General features: G+C 38.1%; 1 protein-coding gene across 1 annotated transcript in view; it reads right to left on the bottom strand.

The window, feature by feature from the left end:
- The window catches only part of LOC114357732 (uncharacterized), a 69790-nt gene extending 51817 nt beyond the window's left edge, over window positions 1-17973 (bottom strand). Inside the window, exon 1 of the mRNA XM_028311480.1 lies at window positions 17767-17973. Within this exon, the coding sequence (XP_028167281.1) occupies window positions 17767-17875 (109 nt within the window). The 5' untranslated portion in view covers window positions 17876-17973. The remainder of the gene's footprint in view (window positions 1-17766) is intronic.
- Window positions 17974-18725: the final 752 nt, after the last annotated feature.

The following is an 18725-nucleotide window of genomic DNA, read 5'->3' as shown; positions in this document are numbered from 1 at the left end:
ATTCTAAGGGATGAGTCTTCTCATTGTATGTTTTTTTTTTCGATAAAAAAAAACAAAGTAATACATGGCTAAAATATCGGAAGTTCCAACAAACACACTGTATACAAATGGGAAATTCAAATAGTTTATTCAGTACATAGGCCCTTTCCAGAGCACTTATACACGTCCCAAATATAGTTTATGAAGATATAAAAGTAAATGTAAATGTTTGGTACTCATTCACGCTAAAACTACTAAACAGATTTTGAGAAAACCTAACAGTATCGATTTTTACATATCAGAATGATATACAATCAAGTAAGTTGGTGGTGGTAATGATAAATCGGCGAAGCCTGGGGTAAAAGCTAGTATGATAAATATTGTAGAAGTTTGTTGGATGGATCGATTGATGATTATTACTCTTTCACACTACTGTAATCCCTACATTTCCCTCTAACAGTTTTCTACAGGCTACACTTCGGAGAATATGCGAAGAAATTATACGACCTAATTCCACCAGCCCTTTCATCACCGGGGAACCAGACGCAGGTTAGTGTACCATCCCTACATTGTCGACATTCCTCCAGCTCGCACTAAGAGTTTCGATGACTCTTTTATAATGCGAACAGCGAGGGATTGGAATTCGCTGCCTGCTGCTGTCTTTCCAACACTATAATCCGGGCCTTTTGAAGGCGAGAGTAAATAGGCACTTACAGGGCAGCAGATATGTACCATCCTAGACTGCATCTCACTTAACACCAAGTGCGATTGCGATCAAATACTTGCCTTGTTATGCGTAAAAAAAATACAATGCAAGCGAAGCCGCAAACAAAAGATAGTTAAGACAAATAAAATCTATCATTAGACGATTGACGATTGCAGTAAGTTGCAAATATGTATTGCATTTACTCACTCATGATACGAAAATACTTGTTAAAGTATACTCGTATTTTTTTAAACAATAGTTTTGTCCGTCTTGTGCAACTAAAAATTAATATTGCTCGATGTTGATTCATCAAATCGCACGCGCGCCGTGACGCATTCATTTAGGTGTAAACAAAGACACGATGATACCCTGGATTCTTAATATCAATACTACCCCTCATGTAGTACAATTTATTAATCATGCCATATGTACGAGTTGAAGAAGTATTGCGATGCGTATATCGAACCGCATTCCACCTTAAATCTGGGTAGAAGGAATGGTGCAAAAGAATAGGGATGTTTTCTGGGTAAAAATAAAAAAGCAAGAGTTTGAATTAGTCCGTCAGTTAAGTTATCAAAAAATACTCGACACGTATTATTTTTCAATTTTTCAAACTAATGGAAATTGTGCTAGTTGAATCGCTCCAAACTCCAAAACCCGAAACTGCCCGAAAGAAGAGGCAGGACGTCAAGGAGTGGTTAAAAATTTAGCACTTTGTGACGTCACGCGGAACTTCAACGCACCATAACTTCGTAATTACTTGTTTGTTTGACAAATAAATACGTGTCCAATATTTTTTTGTAATATCATTGACGGACTAAGTTTTTTTTTTAGGAAACTAGCCTAATCGAGGTTAGCACAGCAGACAGTAAAATAATGGGGATTCCATGGAGGGTACTTGATGAACGGAATATCGATCTGTATTATGGTTTAAATTTATTATTTAATGGACTTGAGTTCGTTCGTTCGTTTCAGACAAATGACGTCCACTGCTGGACAAAGGCCTCCTCCTGGAAGGACTTGAGTACAAAGATATTTATTTATATTCAAAAGTTTTTACGCCAAATATCGCTGCAAAACGGGCTATGGCACGACCATATAACGGCATGCCAAATATAATTAACAAGATGTAATGGTATGGAAAGGTCTTACTAGAATTTTACTGCATTTTCTCCTGCTCACAGGTGGTCACTCAGGCACTGTAAGGGTGGTGCTGTTCACCTCTTACACATGATATTTGATGTTCTGAGAACGTGTGGAGGCCGGCACGAAATAGGTACGTTGGGTCACGTTGGGTGTGAGTGACAGTTAAAAATAATGAGTTGCCACCTTTCTAAAATCATCATTCCTCTATTCATTCTCTTCCGCTCGACGGATGTGATGAAGGTAGGTAGGGACGGGAATGGGAATGACGTCGATTGTTATAACAACTTTGAAAACCTTTGAATTTGAGCTCGCATCGAGTGTCCAGCGAGTTGTCGTGTGAAGAATTCGCTATGAACCTGATGGACGTCTCGATCGAAAAAAAAATGCATGGCCCAATACTCGTTTTCACGTAATAAAAAAAACAATAGAACCAAAACACCTACATTCTATTGTATAGATGACCCACGCTGAACTGTCCCGCCAAACTCAATGACAGGGGGGCGCTACCATCGTTCAACTATATGGTTTCCAACATGGCAAAAAGCGGAACCACCAGCGATCCGGTATTGACGGTGGCGCCCCACTGTCAATGTCATGGATAGGACAGTTCAGTATTTTGGAATTATACGAGTTATATTTTTCCACTTGACATTGGCACAAATATACTCCAGAGGTTTGATTGTCATTATTAAAGAAAAAGAAGACAAATAACAATTAATGTGACAGTTTACATAGTAGTTTCCCGTTCTAAATATCAACCTGAGTAGCCTGCCAGTATCGGGAGTATCGGGACTAGCGCCTTTCACTGTCGCTCATAACCATTAAACTTAAAGGCACCCTTCAGGCCATATTCTCTGCACACAATCTCATACATCATGGAGGAGTCCATCCTTTTAAGACTTGCGGCAGGCATGGGATGTATGTTAGGCGATTATCACACTGCACCGCGCTCCGCCGCGGTACGCGGGACGACAGATTTTGTATAGAAAACACGCGCGGCACAACACAACACACTGACAGTCGCGTTTGCGCGCGGGATTTGTTATAAATATGTAATCACGCGGACCGCGGCGGAGCGCGGTGCAGTGTGATAATCGCCTTAGCAGACAAAACGCAGAACCAGAGTAGGTCAAATGAGTAGGTCATCTTATATAAAACATAGAAACGCACCGAACGCGGTTTGTATGTGAGCACGCCAATACGTATGCGGCGCTCCACCCTACAATAAATATGATAAATTAATAAATTACGAAACANTTCAGGCACGTATTGCACTTCCATTGTGTTTTCTTTTCGCTAGTCATTAATTGGTACAATTTTTCTGACATCCCTGCACAATCAAAATCATACCTTTTTTGGCATAAGTTACACAAAATAGTGCCTCTTAGTTCGACTATAGATTTACATTTGTCACAGATAATTTTTGATGTTTTTTGGGTCCTTTTCATTCGTTGCGTCATATTTGTTGCCATTGTTTTCTTAGTAATATAATTTTATAATAAGCCAAAAAAAAATTTTTTTTCGATCACCAATTTTGTCCGTTTTGTTGCTGTGTGTAATGTGTCCGCTTTGCGGACGCGTCAATGGTGCGTGCGATGACTCGATGCGTGCGGCGGATGACTCAGCAACCGCTGCGCTAGCCGGCCGCGGCGGCCGCGCGATGCGTAATGATCCAATAAGTACGTTATGTTATATTTTTGAATTGTTTTGTCTCATAACTTTATAACCACTACGAATTTTTTAACACGGTTTTCACCATCGTAACACTTGATTCACCATCTACACAACAGTATATATTATGACTGTAGACATTTAGATTTTTCACTACTTATTTTGAAAAAAAGGCGGATAGATCAATTACGTACTTTTCGTTTCAGACAAATGACGTCTACTCTAATGATAGTAACTAAATGTATTGTGTAATTAGAAGGCTGTAAATTATATCTTATAATTATTTATGTTTATTTAATGAAGTTACTTATTCATTATTTCGACTCAATATACTTGTTCTGAGTTCGATTCTCAAAATTAAATGGAGCTGTGCTTCATCACTTTATTTAGATCTAACTGTCAATTTTTTTAGGACATTGCAGACCTCAACCATCTGACTGAAATGTACAGCAAACTACTTCTTTTTTTTTTCTTCGGGAAATGCTTTGCGCATACCTACTGGTCTATGGGGACGGCCAATGGGTTATGTGGGACTCTCCCCGCCTACCCACTAAAGGCGGGGCCTACCCACTAAAACCCGACGGTTTCCACCAGAGCCCAAAGAAACGGAGCCGCGAGTTATTATCCTGGTTGGACATTCGTCCGCAGCTCCGCCTCAGGCTAGAAGCTCGCTCACGAGCGAGCCTCTCAGGCTTCGAGGGAACCCCCAATCCCCTCCTCCAGTTGTTTTTTATAGAGGTTTTCTCCTCGCGGCCCTGGTAAAACAGGACCCCCGGTCCGCTGTAGCGGGTTACGGTCTGCTCTATGCCGCTGCTCGGTCAGCTCTGCTGATCAGAGAAGTACCGTGAGCGGCCCTCCAAAGAATGGGCCCGGGCAAATGCCCCGCCAGCCCCCACCTGTGGGGGTTTTTAAAGATGTCCCCTGCATCGTGGCCCGGGCAAATGCCTCGACGGCCCCCGGTCCACTCAATTAAGGGTTACGGGTTGCCTGACAGGCCCGCCGAGTTGACGAGACCTGCCGCGCAGGTGAGAAGTTAGCCACCCGCGTGAATAGACCACGCGGACGTTGCCCAGGGTGCACCACGAGGAGGTCCCTCACCATCGCACCCCACAGCAAACTACTTCTTAGACTGAGTTGCACCACCTAACTTTAACGGTAACTTGTATAGAATTTGACAGAATTTTGACTTAAATTAAGTTAAAGTAAGTTGGTGCAACCACCCTTAAAAAAATAAGTTTTAGTTTTACACCGGCCATTATGTTTACAAATAAATTACTTATAATGAAACACTGAATCTCCATACATAAAAATACAATTACACGCTCATAAAATGACATGCTTATTACATGCTTTAAACAAGCATGTCGAAATACTCGAAATGAGCATGCCTAATAAGAGAACACATGCTACTAAGAATCAATATAATTGTTCAATACTGGCATGCTTTTTTATGCATAACAAGGCAGGTATTTGACCGCAATCGCACCTGGTGTTAAGTGAGATGCAGTCTAGGATGGAATATCTGCCCTGTGCCTATTCACTCTCGCCATACAGGCGGTTATACAGAGTGTCCCAAAAAGCTCCGAAGCTCAGTGGTAGAGCATCACTAGGGCTATCCAAATCACCCCCATACCATGTATGAACATTCCGCGATTTTTAATAGTTTTCGAGTTATGATTGTTTTAATTTTCTGTGCTTAGGTACTTTTTTGGTCACTGTGGCGCGAATAGTTACATGCCTGATTTTTTTATTATTATTAGAAGAATAATAGGCCTACCTCATTCAGAAGTGTTTACACCCATAACACGAATGTAAACTAAAAACGTTAATGTTGTAAAAAAACATTACTCGAAAACTATCAAAAGTCGCGGTGATTCGGATAGCCCTAGTGATGCTCTACCTCTGGGCTTCTGCTTGACACTACTTTTTGGGACATCCTGTATACAGGGTGTTAGGTAAATGGGTATATGAGCCGACACTAGATCATGTTAACATGGTCATATAAATGGTATGGTGAAGTCAGATATTTGATATCATCATTTTATTTTTTTTTAATTTTCATACAAAATAAATTTTATAAAATCCGATTTGTATGAAAATTAAAATAATTAAAATGAAGATATCGATTTTCTGACTTCATCATACCATTTATATGCCCATGTTAACATGGGCTAGTGTNAAATGGGTATATGAGCCGACACTAGATCATGTTAACATGGTCATATAAATGGTATGGTGAAGTCAGATATTTGATATCATCATTTTATTTTTTTTTAATTTTCATACAAAATAAATTTTATAAAATCCGATTTGTATGAAAATTAAAATAATTAAAATGAAGATATCGATTTTCTGACTTCATCATACCATTTATATGCCCATGTTAACATGGGCTAGTGTCGGCTCATATACCCATTTACCTAACACCCTGTATAGTGTTCGGGAAAGACAGTTACAGGCAGCGAATTCCAGTCCTGTTCGCATCATAAAAGTGTTATCGAACCGCTTAGCGCAAGCTGGATGAATGTCGACAATGTAGGGATCGTACGCTAACCTGCGTCTGGTTCTCCGGTTATGGAAAAGGGCTTTCATGCTTGTAATGAGCTTGTGTAGCTGTACCTTAATACGACCCGAAGGCCCACACCTCTTAAAGGCTTTGACCGGACTTGCTTTGTATTTCTATTACGATCACGTTCCAAAGGGAAAACACCTATCCAACTCTTGAAACGTCTATTGAAGGGTCTCAGTTTATGTACACACATTAGGCTACATATTGTTGATGCAAAATAGCTTCTATTACAACCACTTAAGATGCCACTGTTTAGGTTGATGTGCCGTCGTCCTTGAGTAGGGTGTATAAATAAATATTTACTCAAGCTTTTAAACAATGCCCGTACTGAAAACAACAGTTAGGTAAACGGAATATCTTCCAATACCTGGAAAGTTGTTAAATAAATTGGTAATGAAAACCCATAGATATTTATTTGACGGCCGCTTGGTAAAATAGTTACTGTCTCAGTGGGGGCGAAATGTTTTGTTCGGTTTGGTCCTACCAGACTTAACTCAAATTCACTCACTGACTGACTGATTGACTGACATAGTGATCTATCAACGCACAGCCCAAACCACTGGACGGATCGGGCTGAAATTTGGCATGCAGGTATAATATGCATAGCTGGGCATTAACTCGTTAATCCGTTAATCGTTAATTAACGAAGTTAACATTTCTATTAACTTTTAAGTTAACTTTAAAAAATGTTAACGGACTCGTTAACTTCCGTTAAATTATCCTAAGTCCGTTAACCGTTAATCCAGGTCCTACTATTTTTTTTTAAAGATACAGCAGGCACGTTGAAAAATGCTAGAAAAACGCGCTCTGACAAGTACGTTCGGGCTTCCAGAACTTCCAGAACCCAAAACAACAGTTTTTGAAACCAGATCACTAACGAAACGATATAAAAAATGCTATTTCACAAGCTTTATATTGACTTCACTTGTTAGTATGTGTGGGACAAATCTTGCAACTGAATTCAAGACAAGTACAATGTAGTTATAATGTAATTTTGTTTCTTGTTGTTAATTCCTTTCATGTGTAAAAAGCAATAAACGTTTTTTTTTTTTTATTTATTTATTTACAAGGTTTTTTTTGTTTTATTATCATGTGTTAACGGATTAACGATTAACGTTAACTTGCGTTAAATCTTCCGAAATGTAACGTTTTAACGTTTAACGAAGTTAATTTTTTTATTAACGGTTTAACGATTAACGAAGTTAACTATTTGATTAACGGTGCCCAGCTATGATAATATGTTATAGGATTTTACGAAATTCCACCCCTAAGGGGGTAAAACGAGATCCAGGCGTACGAAGTCGCGGAGGGAGGGCCGCTAGTTCTATGTATAAGTCCTCCTGGCTAGCTTCCATCATCTTATTAAACTCTGTAATCATAACAACAATACATGAGTTAATAACATTGCAGTGTTCCGACATTTGGAACTAAGAGAGCCGGTTCCTCTGTAATTGAGGATTCCGGGTGAAGCTCGCTTCCACTTTCGACCTGATCAGGTGAGATGCAGACCAAGAGCTTCCTCGTTGTGGAAAAAAAATCACTATAGATAAGTTTCCATTCAATTTTGGTGACAAACAAGACAACAAGCTACAAACGTGCCCTCCGACGTATACAGCCCACAAAAATGCTGACAATTTATTGGAGCGTTTAGTGAATGCTGCGAATCCAATAGGCTGAACGCGGTCGCTAGTTTGAGGTTGGATGGACGCATTTTTACTGTTTCGCTATTGCTGAATCACTGTTGTCACTGGCTGGGGTTTGAGAATAGCATTTCAGACTTGGTATCAATAGAATTTATGTTACGACTAGTTTCTCAATATCGAGAAACGAGAATAAAATTCAAGTATTAAGGATTCAATCATAGAGATATAGAGAGATGCCAACTAATGTTCTAAGTTCGAAACTCAGTGTTGCATTAGAAATAGACACAAATTAATCACAATATGTGCTCATTATCCAATGTGGTATCAGTACTCAACGTTCGAATAATCTTTAGTACTACGCAAGCAATATAGACTGTTTACATTATGACATCCACAGCAATGTGTTTTGTTTTTGGGCATATTGCTGCGACACCGACACATCTCCCTTTAGTTTCTGTGATTTGTGGATTTTAATCAATCGCAATCATAGATCGAGGCCTCTAATTGGTAGAGTTTTAGACCGATCGTACACAGAACAGAATCTATACTAAGTTTAAGTTAAAAATAAAATATTGAAATTAAATCAATCATTAGAAGATAGGATTCGATTTTTTTTTAAATATTTTTAGCAATTTGTATTGCCAAAATTACTAATAGTCTCGTTAGCCCCTCGTAGTTAGCTAAATAAGCTTGTGTTACGAGTGGGCACCACAATAGTCGAGCGGCGGTGGGATTCGAACCCGCGTTCCTCGGATCTCGAGTCGGCCACTCCGACCCCTTCACCGTTCGGCTATCGTGGCTATATTAATCACGATAGCTGTAAGAATCCATGATGATCATTAATTTTTGACGAGTACCAAATTATTTCGTTGAAGCATTTTAAGTATAATCATAATGGGTTATTCCTTTGACTACAAAATGGAATGCTAATGGTTCTGATTCCAAGTATTTATTTTCTGGTTCTAAAATTAAAGTAAGCCGTCACGTTTTCCCTGATTCTTACATGTGTATGTAGATCAGCACCTGGTGATGGTAATTTAGTATCCATAGCAGGAGTAGGTACGCACGCCCTTCTCTAATTTACCAGAGGCATATGGAGGATTAGGATACAGTAAGGTGTATCAATGTAATTATTATGTTTACTTAATCAAATCACAAGATGCTTTGCGGTCTTGTTAAAGCATTTGCGATTCTCGTACCTACATCTTGAGCAATTCGAGCAATTTATTCTAAAATCCAATTCTTGCATTGTCTTCGTCGTTTCAAAGGGTAACAGAATAACAACGAAGATCCTCGGCCAGTGGCGTAGCTAGGTAAGCAAGGGACCTGAGGCAAATAAAAAATGGGATCCCACTGCTATCTAAACTGGTTAGATTGAGGGCCCCGGGGCACTGTCCCGCCTAGCCCCTTGATAGCTACGCCACTGTCTTCGGCATTCTCAAGCACCTGTATTTACCGATTTTGCATCTCAATAGAAAGGTATTAATTAAATTCTGTCCTCTAACGGCTAAAAGGTTCACCTTAAAAGTCTTTGAAATAAAAGCAATATGGCATTTTAACAGCAGTTTGCTTTTAGACGCCAAAACAATCAGAACTATCTACGACAAGTTTGAGAGTTGGTTTTCATTATACGGAGCCGAAAGTTTTAACGGAACGGTTTAATATAAGGTGATCTTGATGTCATAGGGCATTCTCTACCAGCACTCTTGTAATTCTTGATCTTTTTTTTTTTCATAACATAACGTAAAGTTTTAAGATATTTTCGTTTGTGTTATCCCGAACCTTTTTTATTTTGTGTTGTGTGTTTGTTATTAAATGGGTAATATTTTTTGTAAGTTTAGAACATCTATGTATGTGACGAAAGAGTGGAATCCTCTCAATACAGGTTACTTAAACTTAAAGAGAGGAATTCCCAACTACTTGTAATATTCGTACTAATTATTATCAATAAAATATTTTTTATTTTTTTTCATTTTCATAACAAGGCAGTTATTTGCGCACCTGATGTTAACCCTTACCTAGGCGCATTAAAAAAATCACACAATCAGGCGCATGGGGTCTTGAGTGACCCCAAACAAATATTTGAAAAGGAGTGTCAAAAAGAAATAAAATGAAATTAATTTTATAGTAATTAATAAAGTTCTTTAATATAATTAACTTTAAGAAACAAAAACATAACTGGAACATTATATCTATTAAAAAAATAAAAAAATGTAACCCTTCTTTCTTAACTATTTTTTGGCATGGCCGAGATCAACTTAAAAAATAATAAATAATCAGTCTCATCAGCGGAGTCTTCTGTTCTGCATCCGACACAGTAAACTCTCGAGTGCTGCTGACAAATAAATTTATGACATTTGAAGCATTTTGTTGGCAGTTTTTTGTCGTTCTTTCTAGGACGTGATGAACAGCGCCCGCGCTTAGCTGTCGATTGTTGGACCGTCTCGTCCACATCATGAACTTCACGGAGGCGGCGTTTCTTTGTTGTCACGATCTCTTCCGAACTTTTCCTTTATTTTATCTATATACAAATTGGTATTTGTGACCAAAAGTTCAATAACCACACTGTCAAAGAACAGTTGAAAGCATTCAAGGGGAGATTTGGCGTTCTTTGCATACTCTTTGATTCCTGGTAAGTGAATTATAATATTTTGTGCTCGGGTCCTTATTGCGTTAGATGATGGTACTTTAGACCATTTCACTTTCGGGCCATTTCTCTGAGTATGTCGAGATAAAAAAAAAGTTACCTTCCGATGGTTCAGGGATGTCTTGAATATCTTCGGACTCTTCAATTTCACTTTCTGAATCATGAGCACTATCAATAGCAGCATCATTTACCGTTTTGTCTTCCGAATCCGAACCAGCTACATCTTGCTCTTCACCAGATCACTTCTTCCAGCCATTGCAATATTCGTCTTTCGTTAGACATTTCAAATCGGTAAAAAACTGAAAAAAAAAAACAGGAAAAACAATCAAAATAAACTCAAAATAACATAAAACAATTACGTAGTACATATATACATACATACACACAAAAATAATTAACAATATACTAATATAAACTAAAAGAAAACATAATAGTTAAAACTTACCCCCTCCAAAAAATGTAACGTAACTGGTCGCATGGGGTCAGCGCTCTAGACAGCAGCGATACATGCGCGGGCGTTGATGTTTTGGACGCGACTAATTTGCGTACCCCGCGGGGAGTGAGGAAGCTAGAAAGAGCGCGAGCGCGCTAAAATCACTGTAAAACATTTTTTTTTAAATTTGGAGTGGCCTTGACCCCATGCGTCTAATTAAGGGTTAAGTATCTCACTTAACATCAGGTGCAGTCAAGGAAGGTACATATCTGCCCTGTAAATGCGTATTCACTCTCGCCTTCAAAAGGCCCGTGAAAGAGAGCAGCAGGCAGCGAATTCCAGTCCCTAGCTGTTTGCATTATAAAAGGGTCATCGAAACGCTTAGTGCGAGCTCGTGGAATGTCAACATTATAGGGATGGTACGCTAACTTGCGTCTGGTTCCCCGATGATCTTCTTACTTACTTAAGTGTTTTGTCGTCGTTGTTTTGAGCNTAAAATTTAGTCATTATAGATATTTTATGTAATTGAATAATTTACTGTGTTTAAACGAGCAAATCAAAGTCTAAATTAGTGACCGCCATCTATCGACGTGCTTTTGACGGTCGTTAACTTTATGTAATTGAATCATTCACTGTGTTTAAACGATCAAATAGTATTCAAACATTTAGATAATAACGTTGAAAACCATTTAAAAATCCTATGAGAACTTTTTCGACTTCTACACGGACGAAGTCGCGGGCAAAAGCTATTTGTAAAATCATCATCATCATTTCAGCCATAGGACGTCCACTGCTGAACATAGGCCTTTGTAAAATAATTAGACTAAATTATTAAAAGTGCCTACCCAAAGTCATTAGTCCACGCGGACGAAGTCGCGGGCACAGCTAGTAATATTATAAAGAGGAAAACTTTGTTTGTTTGTTTGTCTGGTTGTAATGAATAGGCTCAAAAACTACTGGACCGTTTTTAAAAATTCTTTCACCATTCGAAAGCTACATTATCCACGAGTAACATAATCTAAATTTTATTTTGGAAAAAATAGGGTTCAGGCAACCACGCGCGCGAAGCCGCGGGTGGAAAGCTAGTATTCAATAAATAGAAATTAATTTTAATTCCATCCAATTTCATCTTCTCTGCCGATTAAATATTAGCTGGAACCGACTTATCTTCGACTTCGAAAACAATTAAAAGTAATTACTTAATACTCGTAGTCTTGGATTATTAATTATTAGCTACAAATTAGCGTAAGAACGCCGAATAAGATCTCAATTCGAAATATTCTTCTTTAAGTTGCTACAGTATAATATTCCTAAAGTTATTTTAAAGAGCTGAATATTTTAAGCATGTTTTTGACAGGCTATTAATAAAATGTTTACTCTTTTTCATTAATTGCCTTTTAAGAATGGATAAAAAAACTTGAAGAAAATTGCTTAGGTACCATTATTAGTTATAATTAAGATAAACTAGCTTTTGCCCGCGATTTTACCCGCGTGAAATTTAGTTTGTCACAGACCGTCATAAATTATAGCCTAAGATACCTATGTTATTCTGGGTTATAAACAATAATACTGTAAAGTTTCATCAAAATCCGTCCAGTAGTTTTTTGCGTGAAAGAGTAACAAACATCCACACAAACTTTCGCATTTATAATATTAGTAGGACTAATATTACACTAACTGGACACCCAGCACAAACTGTCCTTATGGGCTTTCCCTGATATGGATGAATAGTATAAGTACATACTATAACTTATATGCATAATATCCAGGGGTAAAAAACAAAAAAATGTTTTTTGTGTAAAATCTTATTTTTATTTATGTATTTACTTACTTTAATATTTTTACTGCTTACCATAATTACAAAATACAAAAATAACATTAAATCTATTTAAAAAAAAATATAATATAAGTAATTTATTATTTACATTAGGTAGGTATTTTTAAATGGGTGNGTTGTCACAATATGAACATTAAAATAACTATATTTTATTACAATTAAAAACTAAATTGAACAGAAATAAGCATCTTCGCGTACTTTCCTTAAATCAATAAAATATCCTACACATCAAAGAATGCCGATATCCTGTAACAAGAATGGCGCATAGGACGTTATCTGGGATGATCCTATTTTTTAGGTAGAAAGGCGTCGTTTAGGCTAAAAGTTTTCACTGTCTGAGGCCGAATATCTAAAAATATCTCCTTTTGATCTGGAATCCAATAACTTTGCATTTAAAAGAATCAAATTGAAAATTCAAAATTATTCAGTAGTATATTTAAACTAACTACTGAATAATTTTCGTTTTTATTTCTTCTGTAGGCATAAGAGAATAGAATATTTTCATACTGCCATACAAATACTTATCCTAAAGCCTTTTGGGGCAAATGTAAGAGCTCTTAGTTTTGAAGGACCCTAAAAGGCTGGACTACAAAAGTCGTAGACAGGTAGTAGGCACTCAACTAAAGTAAATAAACTGAATTCTTTGATAATATTACCAAATAACACTGAAACGTGATTTTTAGTTGGATAACAATGAGTGAATTATAACACAAATGAAGCAGTTAGCCTTTAGTAGCTAACTGAGGCTGACTTGCACAATCTTACTTTAACTTTGACAAACGTCAAAAATCTGTCAAACTCCATACAAAACGCACCGGTTATCGCTATGTATATTAGTAGAACACTGTATATTCGTTTTTTTACAGGAACATTTTAAATAACCTTAGCCACCAAAAGCGCGACAATTTTTGGCATATTTTTCTCAGTGACAAGTTTTCATTTGGTAAAGGATCATTCAAAGTAATGTTTGAAAGCTGTATTGCATTTCTGGGTAACAAATCTTTCAGGATACCAACCTCAGGATTACAACTTGGACCGTTTTATAACTATATTCCTAGTGAGATAGTAATGAATCGCTTTCGTATAACTATGTTAGGGTATATAATTATATCCCTAGGGATATAACTATATTACGGTTTTATCTATCTTACTGCGACAGAGACAAGCCCTAATACTTGTTGGTGGTAACTCAATACAAAGCTAGTGCATCACGAAGTTACCAGCACCCCAGGCCGCAACGCCAAAGCGGTTAGCTGCTAACTATCGCCGAATAACGGAGCGACGTTCCGCCGACATTCAATTAGTCGGAAATCGTAATGGATATAAACTCAGTAGACTCACTAATTTCAATGCATTTTGGTGCACTTTCAACGTAATTGCTTTAATTAAATTAAAATTGTTTATGAGAGAATAAATAAATAGAGATGAGAGCTGACATAGCCCGATAGATTATTAATCTGACGGCAGGGCACATAGTACGTAGAACTGAGGCCGATGGGGCACCAAGGTTCTGGAGTGGAGGCCGTGTACCGGAAAACGCAGCGTTCGACGTCCACCCACAAGGTGGACCGACGGCATCACAAAGGTAGCAGGAAGGCGTTGGACACAGGCCGCTACCAATCGGGCAGCATGGAGAGCATTGGGGGAGGCCTATGTTCATCAGTGGACGTCCTATGGCTGAGATGATGATGATGATGATGAGAGAATAAATGGCCCTTTCCAGAGCAGTTAAATACCTCCCAAATGTAACATGTCCTACAACTAATCGAAAGAACATATCGGCTGATGATGAAAAGAAGTGGCAGAAGAAATTTAATTTGTCAACTATAAACTAGGTCGTCGTTCGTCGTTTCAGCCAAATGACATCCACTGCTGGACAAAGGCCTCCCTCAAGGATTTCCATAAAGACCGGTCCTGCGGCCGCCCGCATCCAGGCACCTCCCGCGACCTTCACCAGATATAAATTAGGTACTTGTGGCTTTTAGCAGTTAACTAACCGTTTTCACCATCAATCCCTAATTTTTAAGTGACTCCTATGGTAATACATAACAGGAATTTTGTTTTCATATGGGTCACTTAAAAATTAACGATTTATGATGAAAACGGGCATGAGATTCACAAAACCATAAAAAATTGGTATAAACTGATTTTTTAGATCACTATTGAATATAGTACATAAAAACAATGAAAATCTGTAGAAGTTTTATGTCATCGTATATCCGTTGGACTGCCGTGGCGTATATCCAAACAATCCAGTTTCAATAAACTATGCGGATTCCGCCGCGGGCAGCAGTAAGTGATAAAACGTTGCCCGGGCTTTAACGTCCCTCTCAACCCTTTTCTTGGAAACAAATGGTGCAAAGAAATGTTGGGAGGGTTTATCATTCTGACAGTTCCCCAGGGCACGACGTGTAGAATAGATATACAGTGTTTGAACACATATTTTAGTTACTCTGTCACTAAAATATGTCTCATAAATATAGTCAACTCATATTTAAATTCAAGATTTTATAAGTACGTAGGCCATTTTCGGGTCCCTTAGACATACCTACTTTCAGGCAAAAGTTGAAGGAACCCGATCGCGTGGCAGGTCACTTATGCGCTGGACAGACCAAGTGACATCTGCTATGGGAAACCGCGTATATGACTGCACCAGGCAGACTGACATCGTGTGGAGAGCTGAGTCCACCTCTATAAACGACTTAGAAGCTATAACGTGACTACGACCCCTCTCATCATCCGAATTATTTCAGCCACAGGACATTCACTACTGAACACAGGCCTCCCCCAATGATTTCCACAGCGCCCGGTTAGTAGCGGAATGCATCCAGCGCCTTCCTTGCTATTCGTACCCTTTATGAGGTACGAGCTACCAATGCTCATTATTATACTAAGAGCGAATGTACTGAAAAGAATGTTTACATAATATCTCAAATTAACTATCTAGGTTGCTGAGAAATAAGAGCAGAAAGCTGTAAAAAAGAAAGTCACATCACCCATATCAGTATTTCTACCATGGATTCTAAATAGGACTTTCATTTCCTTACTAACATTACCTTATCTTTCGTTTTTCGTTGTTCAAACTTTGTTATGCTTTGCTACGTTATCCTAAGTCCTAATCGTGTTTTAATGCTTTCGACCATTAAGAGCGGAGCTATCTGCCACAAGAGTGAGTCTGCCACTTGTACAATCGACAGCAAATCAGGTTTAACTTTGTTGCGAAGTAGAACTTATTGTAATAACCTTGTAAGGTTCGTAGCAAGGTTCTGGAATGGAGGCCGCATACCGGAAAACGTAGCGTAGGACGTCCACTCACAAGGTGGACCGACGACATCGTAAAGGTAGCAGGGAAGCGCTGGACGCAGGCCGCTACCAATCGATCAGCACAGCAGCAGCAGCTCACGAAGGTGTGTGAGCATTACTTGTGTGTGTACGTGTACATACATGCACATAATGATTTTTTTTTTCAATCAAATCACTTTATTTGTATGTGGCGTTCGGAAATTTCGTATTCCCGAACNCATATCATAATTTTAATAGTCCAATACTCAATCCCATCTCAATAGAAAAAATGTACAAAAATAAAACTTTCACCATCAAGACCGAATGTTCCTTGCAAAGAACTATTATTTTCAAACGAAAGAAAATCTTACAAAACTACTTCAAATTGGGAAAAATATTTTTTTTTGCTTGTTTTGCAGTATTTTAACTTACATTATACTGGTCAGTTTTGCAATTAAACTACGTTTACGTGAAGAAAAAAAAATAATCGCACATCACGTCTTCTCGGACGAACCACCTTGTCAAAGAAAAATGACAATTTGACAGTGACATTTTGTTTTTTTTATATTAATAAGTTCGGATACCTGATTTTGAATACTTTAAGCCATAGACTATCATTCTTTTTTTTCGATAGGCGCGAATTTTTTAACTTAAATTTATCGCTAAAGTTTTAGTTCCTCTGAAGGCACATCCGGCGATACTTCGAAATCACCTCCGAAAATGTCTCGGCGTTACTGACTACAAAGTTTCAGTTCCTTCTGAGGCACATCCGGGCTTACGAGGTTAAATAATATTTAAATATAGATAATGTAATGATATTATATTAATTTTAAATGAATAGGAGATATTTCTAATGGCAAGTGAAATACTGACTGACAGAAGATATCTAACAAACATTAAAGTTGAACCTACTGGTGCAATCTGTACATTGGATAAACAAGTAGGTACAGTCAGCGTCAAATACTTTGTGACACATAAAGTAGCCAAAAAGTGGACAACATAACCTTATTCCAATAATTGTAACAAAGACGTGTTGCAAACTTTGGGTGTCACAACCTATTTGACGCTGACTGAACTAGCACCTGAATTGCCCAATAAAATAATTAAATAAATTGACTTATGTATCATCAACATGGGCTGCTACTGACCAATCTTAGCATGCTTGCTAAGATTGGTCAGTAGCAGAAGCAGTGAGAGTAAGCTTGGTACTCGCACAAAGAGATTTTCAAACATTGATACCTTGAGACCAAAGACAAAGTAAAAAAGTAATATATGTAATAGATAGCTTTAATCAGTGCTAATTATTTACAAATGGCCAACTTTTTAAAAAAAGAAACTAATAAAAAAAACAGTTATGCCCTTAACCCATCAATCCCTAAGCGACCGCATAACAATTAAATATCTATTGTGTCTCGATTCATGGGGCTTGAAGTTTTAAGGAACCATTACATGTCTCATGTAATGGTTCCTTGTGTGTGTTTAAAAGCTGGTGGGACCTCTCTCTTTTTCCTTTATTGATTTTCATTTTTCTTCTATAAGTCACCTAAATAAATGTAATAGGTACATCAACTAAGAAGGGTACAAAACATTTTTAAAACAGGTAACTACCTGCTACTTTTCCCTAGGTCTTGTATGGAATGAGGAACAATGAATTTTGTTGAAAATCTTTTAGAACTACCTACCTACCAAGTTCCAAATACTATTATTTTAGTTTTTTTATAACATACTTTTTGTAGGTACTCAATTTACTAAGAAACTAGGTTTCCAAGGTTTTCAGGTTTACCTATTCGAACACAACCTCCTTAAAAAAATATTATTGTATGTATGCATAGTTTAAATCTTAGTGGACTTACCATCTTTCAATAGTTGTCGCATCTCTTTGGTCCTCTGAAAGTTGATCTCCTCCAAGAGCTGTTCCAGCATGGTGGCGCTTTTCAGCACAGTCGACCCGCCCAGAGACATGTTTCAGGCAATGAAAACAATTCCCCGATGTATCTCGCAAATAAACACTTCTTCTGAGTGTCAACACATACGGCGCGCCGCTTTGTACATACGAAACAAGAGTTTGTGGCGTTCGGAAATTTCGTATTCCCGAACGCATCACAACTCTAATCTGTCAGTTGGACTTTGACAGATAGGCCTTGGCGCTTTTTTTCGTCACTTCCTGCGGCTTCCAACCAACTCTCTTGGTCGTAACTTGTCTAAGAACTTTGATTGTAAATTTATGCTCACTGGTGCAGTGTATTTTGTGTAACACAAGTTGTAACAACATTGCCCGTGTATTATCGTTGTTTGGAGTGCAGTCACTTCGCACTGTCGTTGCGAATAAACAGACATTGTTAAATCTAATCGGAGTTTGATTCGGCTCGGGGAACGCCGTCATCAACCCCAAACTGGTGACCACCGCACGTTCAAAACGGATCCCGGATCATCATCAGGATCCTGAACACAAGATTGCTCCGGTTACGCTCCATGCCATCTCCACGACGACTATCAGCCCTGCCGCCCCTGCCGCATAACGACTGCTTTCCTCTACTTACCTCATTTCGTGCATCGTGTATGGGTGTATTGTGTGTGAAATTGTGCGTATAGTTTGCATTGTGGTGTGCATATCAACAACTAACCTACAAACTACTTACTAACAGTGGGTTTACTAATCATAATAAAGTGAAATCCAATCAAAGACAGTCCAGTCCACCAACGTCACCGCAGCCACGCAAGTACCATCTCATTCTCCGTCTCTTCTATTCAGCTGTGCATTTGAACAAAATAGACATTGAACATTATACTTTTTAAAGTATTTACTAAAATC

This window comes from Ostrinia furnacalis, unplaced genomic scaffold, assembly GCF_004193835.3.
Source record: "Ostrinia furnacalis isolate ACB-3 unplaced genomic scaffold, ASM419383v2 OfSCF3339, whole genome shotgun sequence".
NCBI classification, from domain to species: domain Eukaryota; kingdom Metazoa; phylum Arthropoda; class Insecta; order Lepidoptera; family Crambidae; genus Ostrinia; species Ostrinia furnacalis.
Note: the sequence above shows the minus strand (reverse complement) of the source record. Positions and strands in the feature narration are given on the sequence as shown.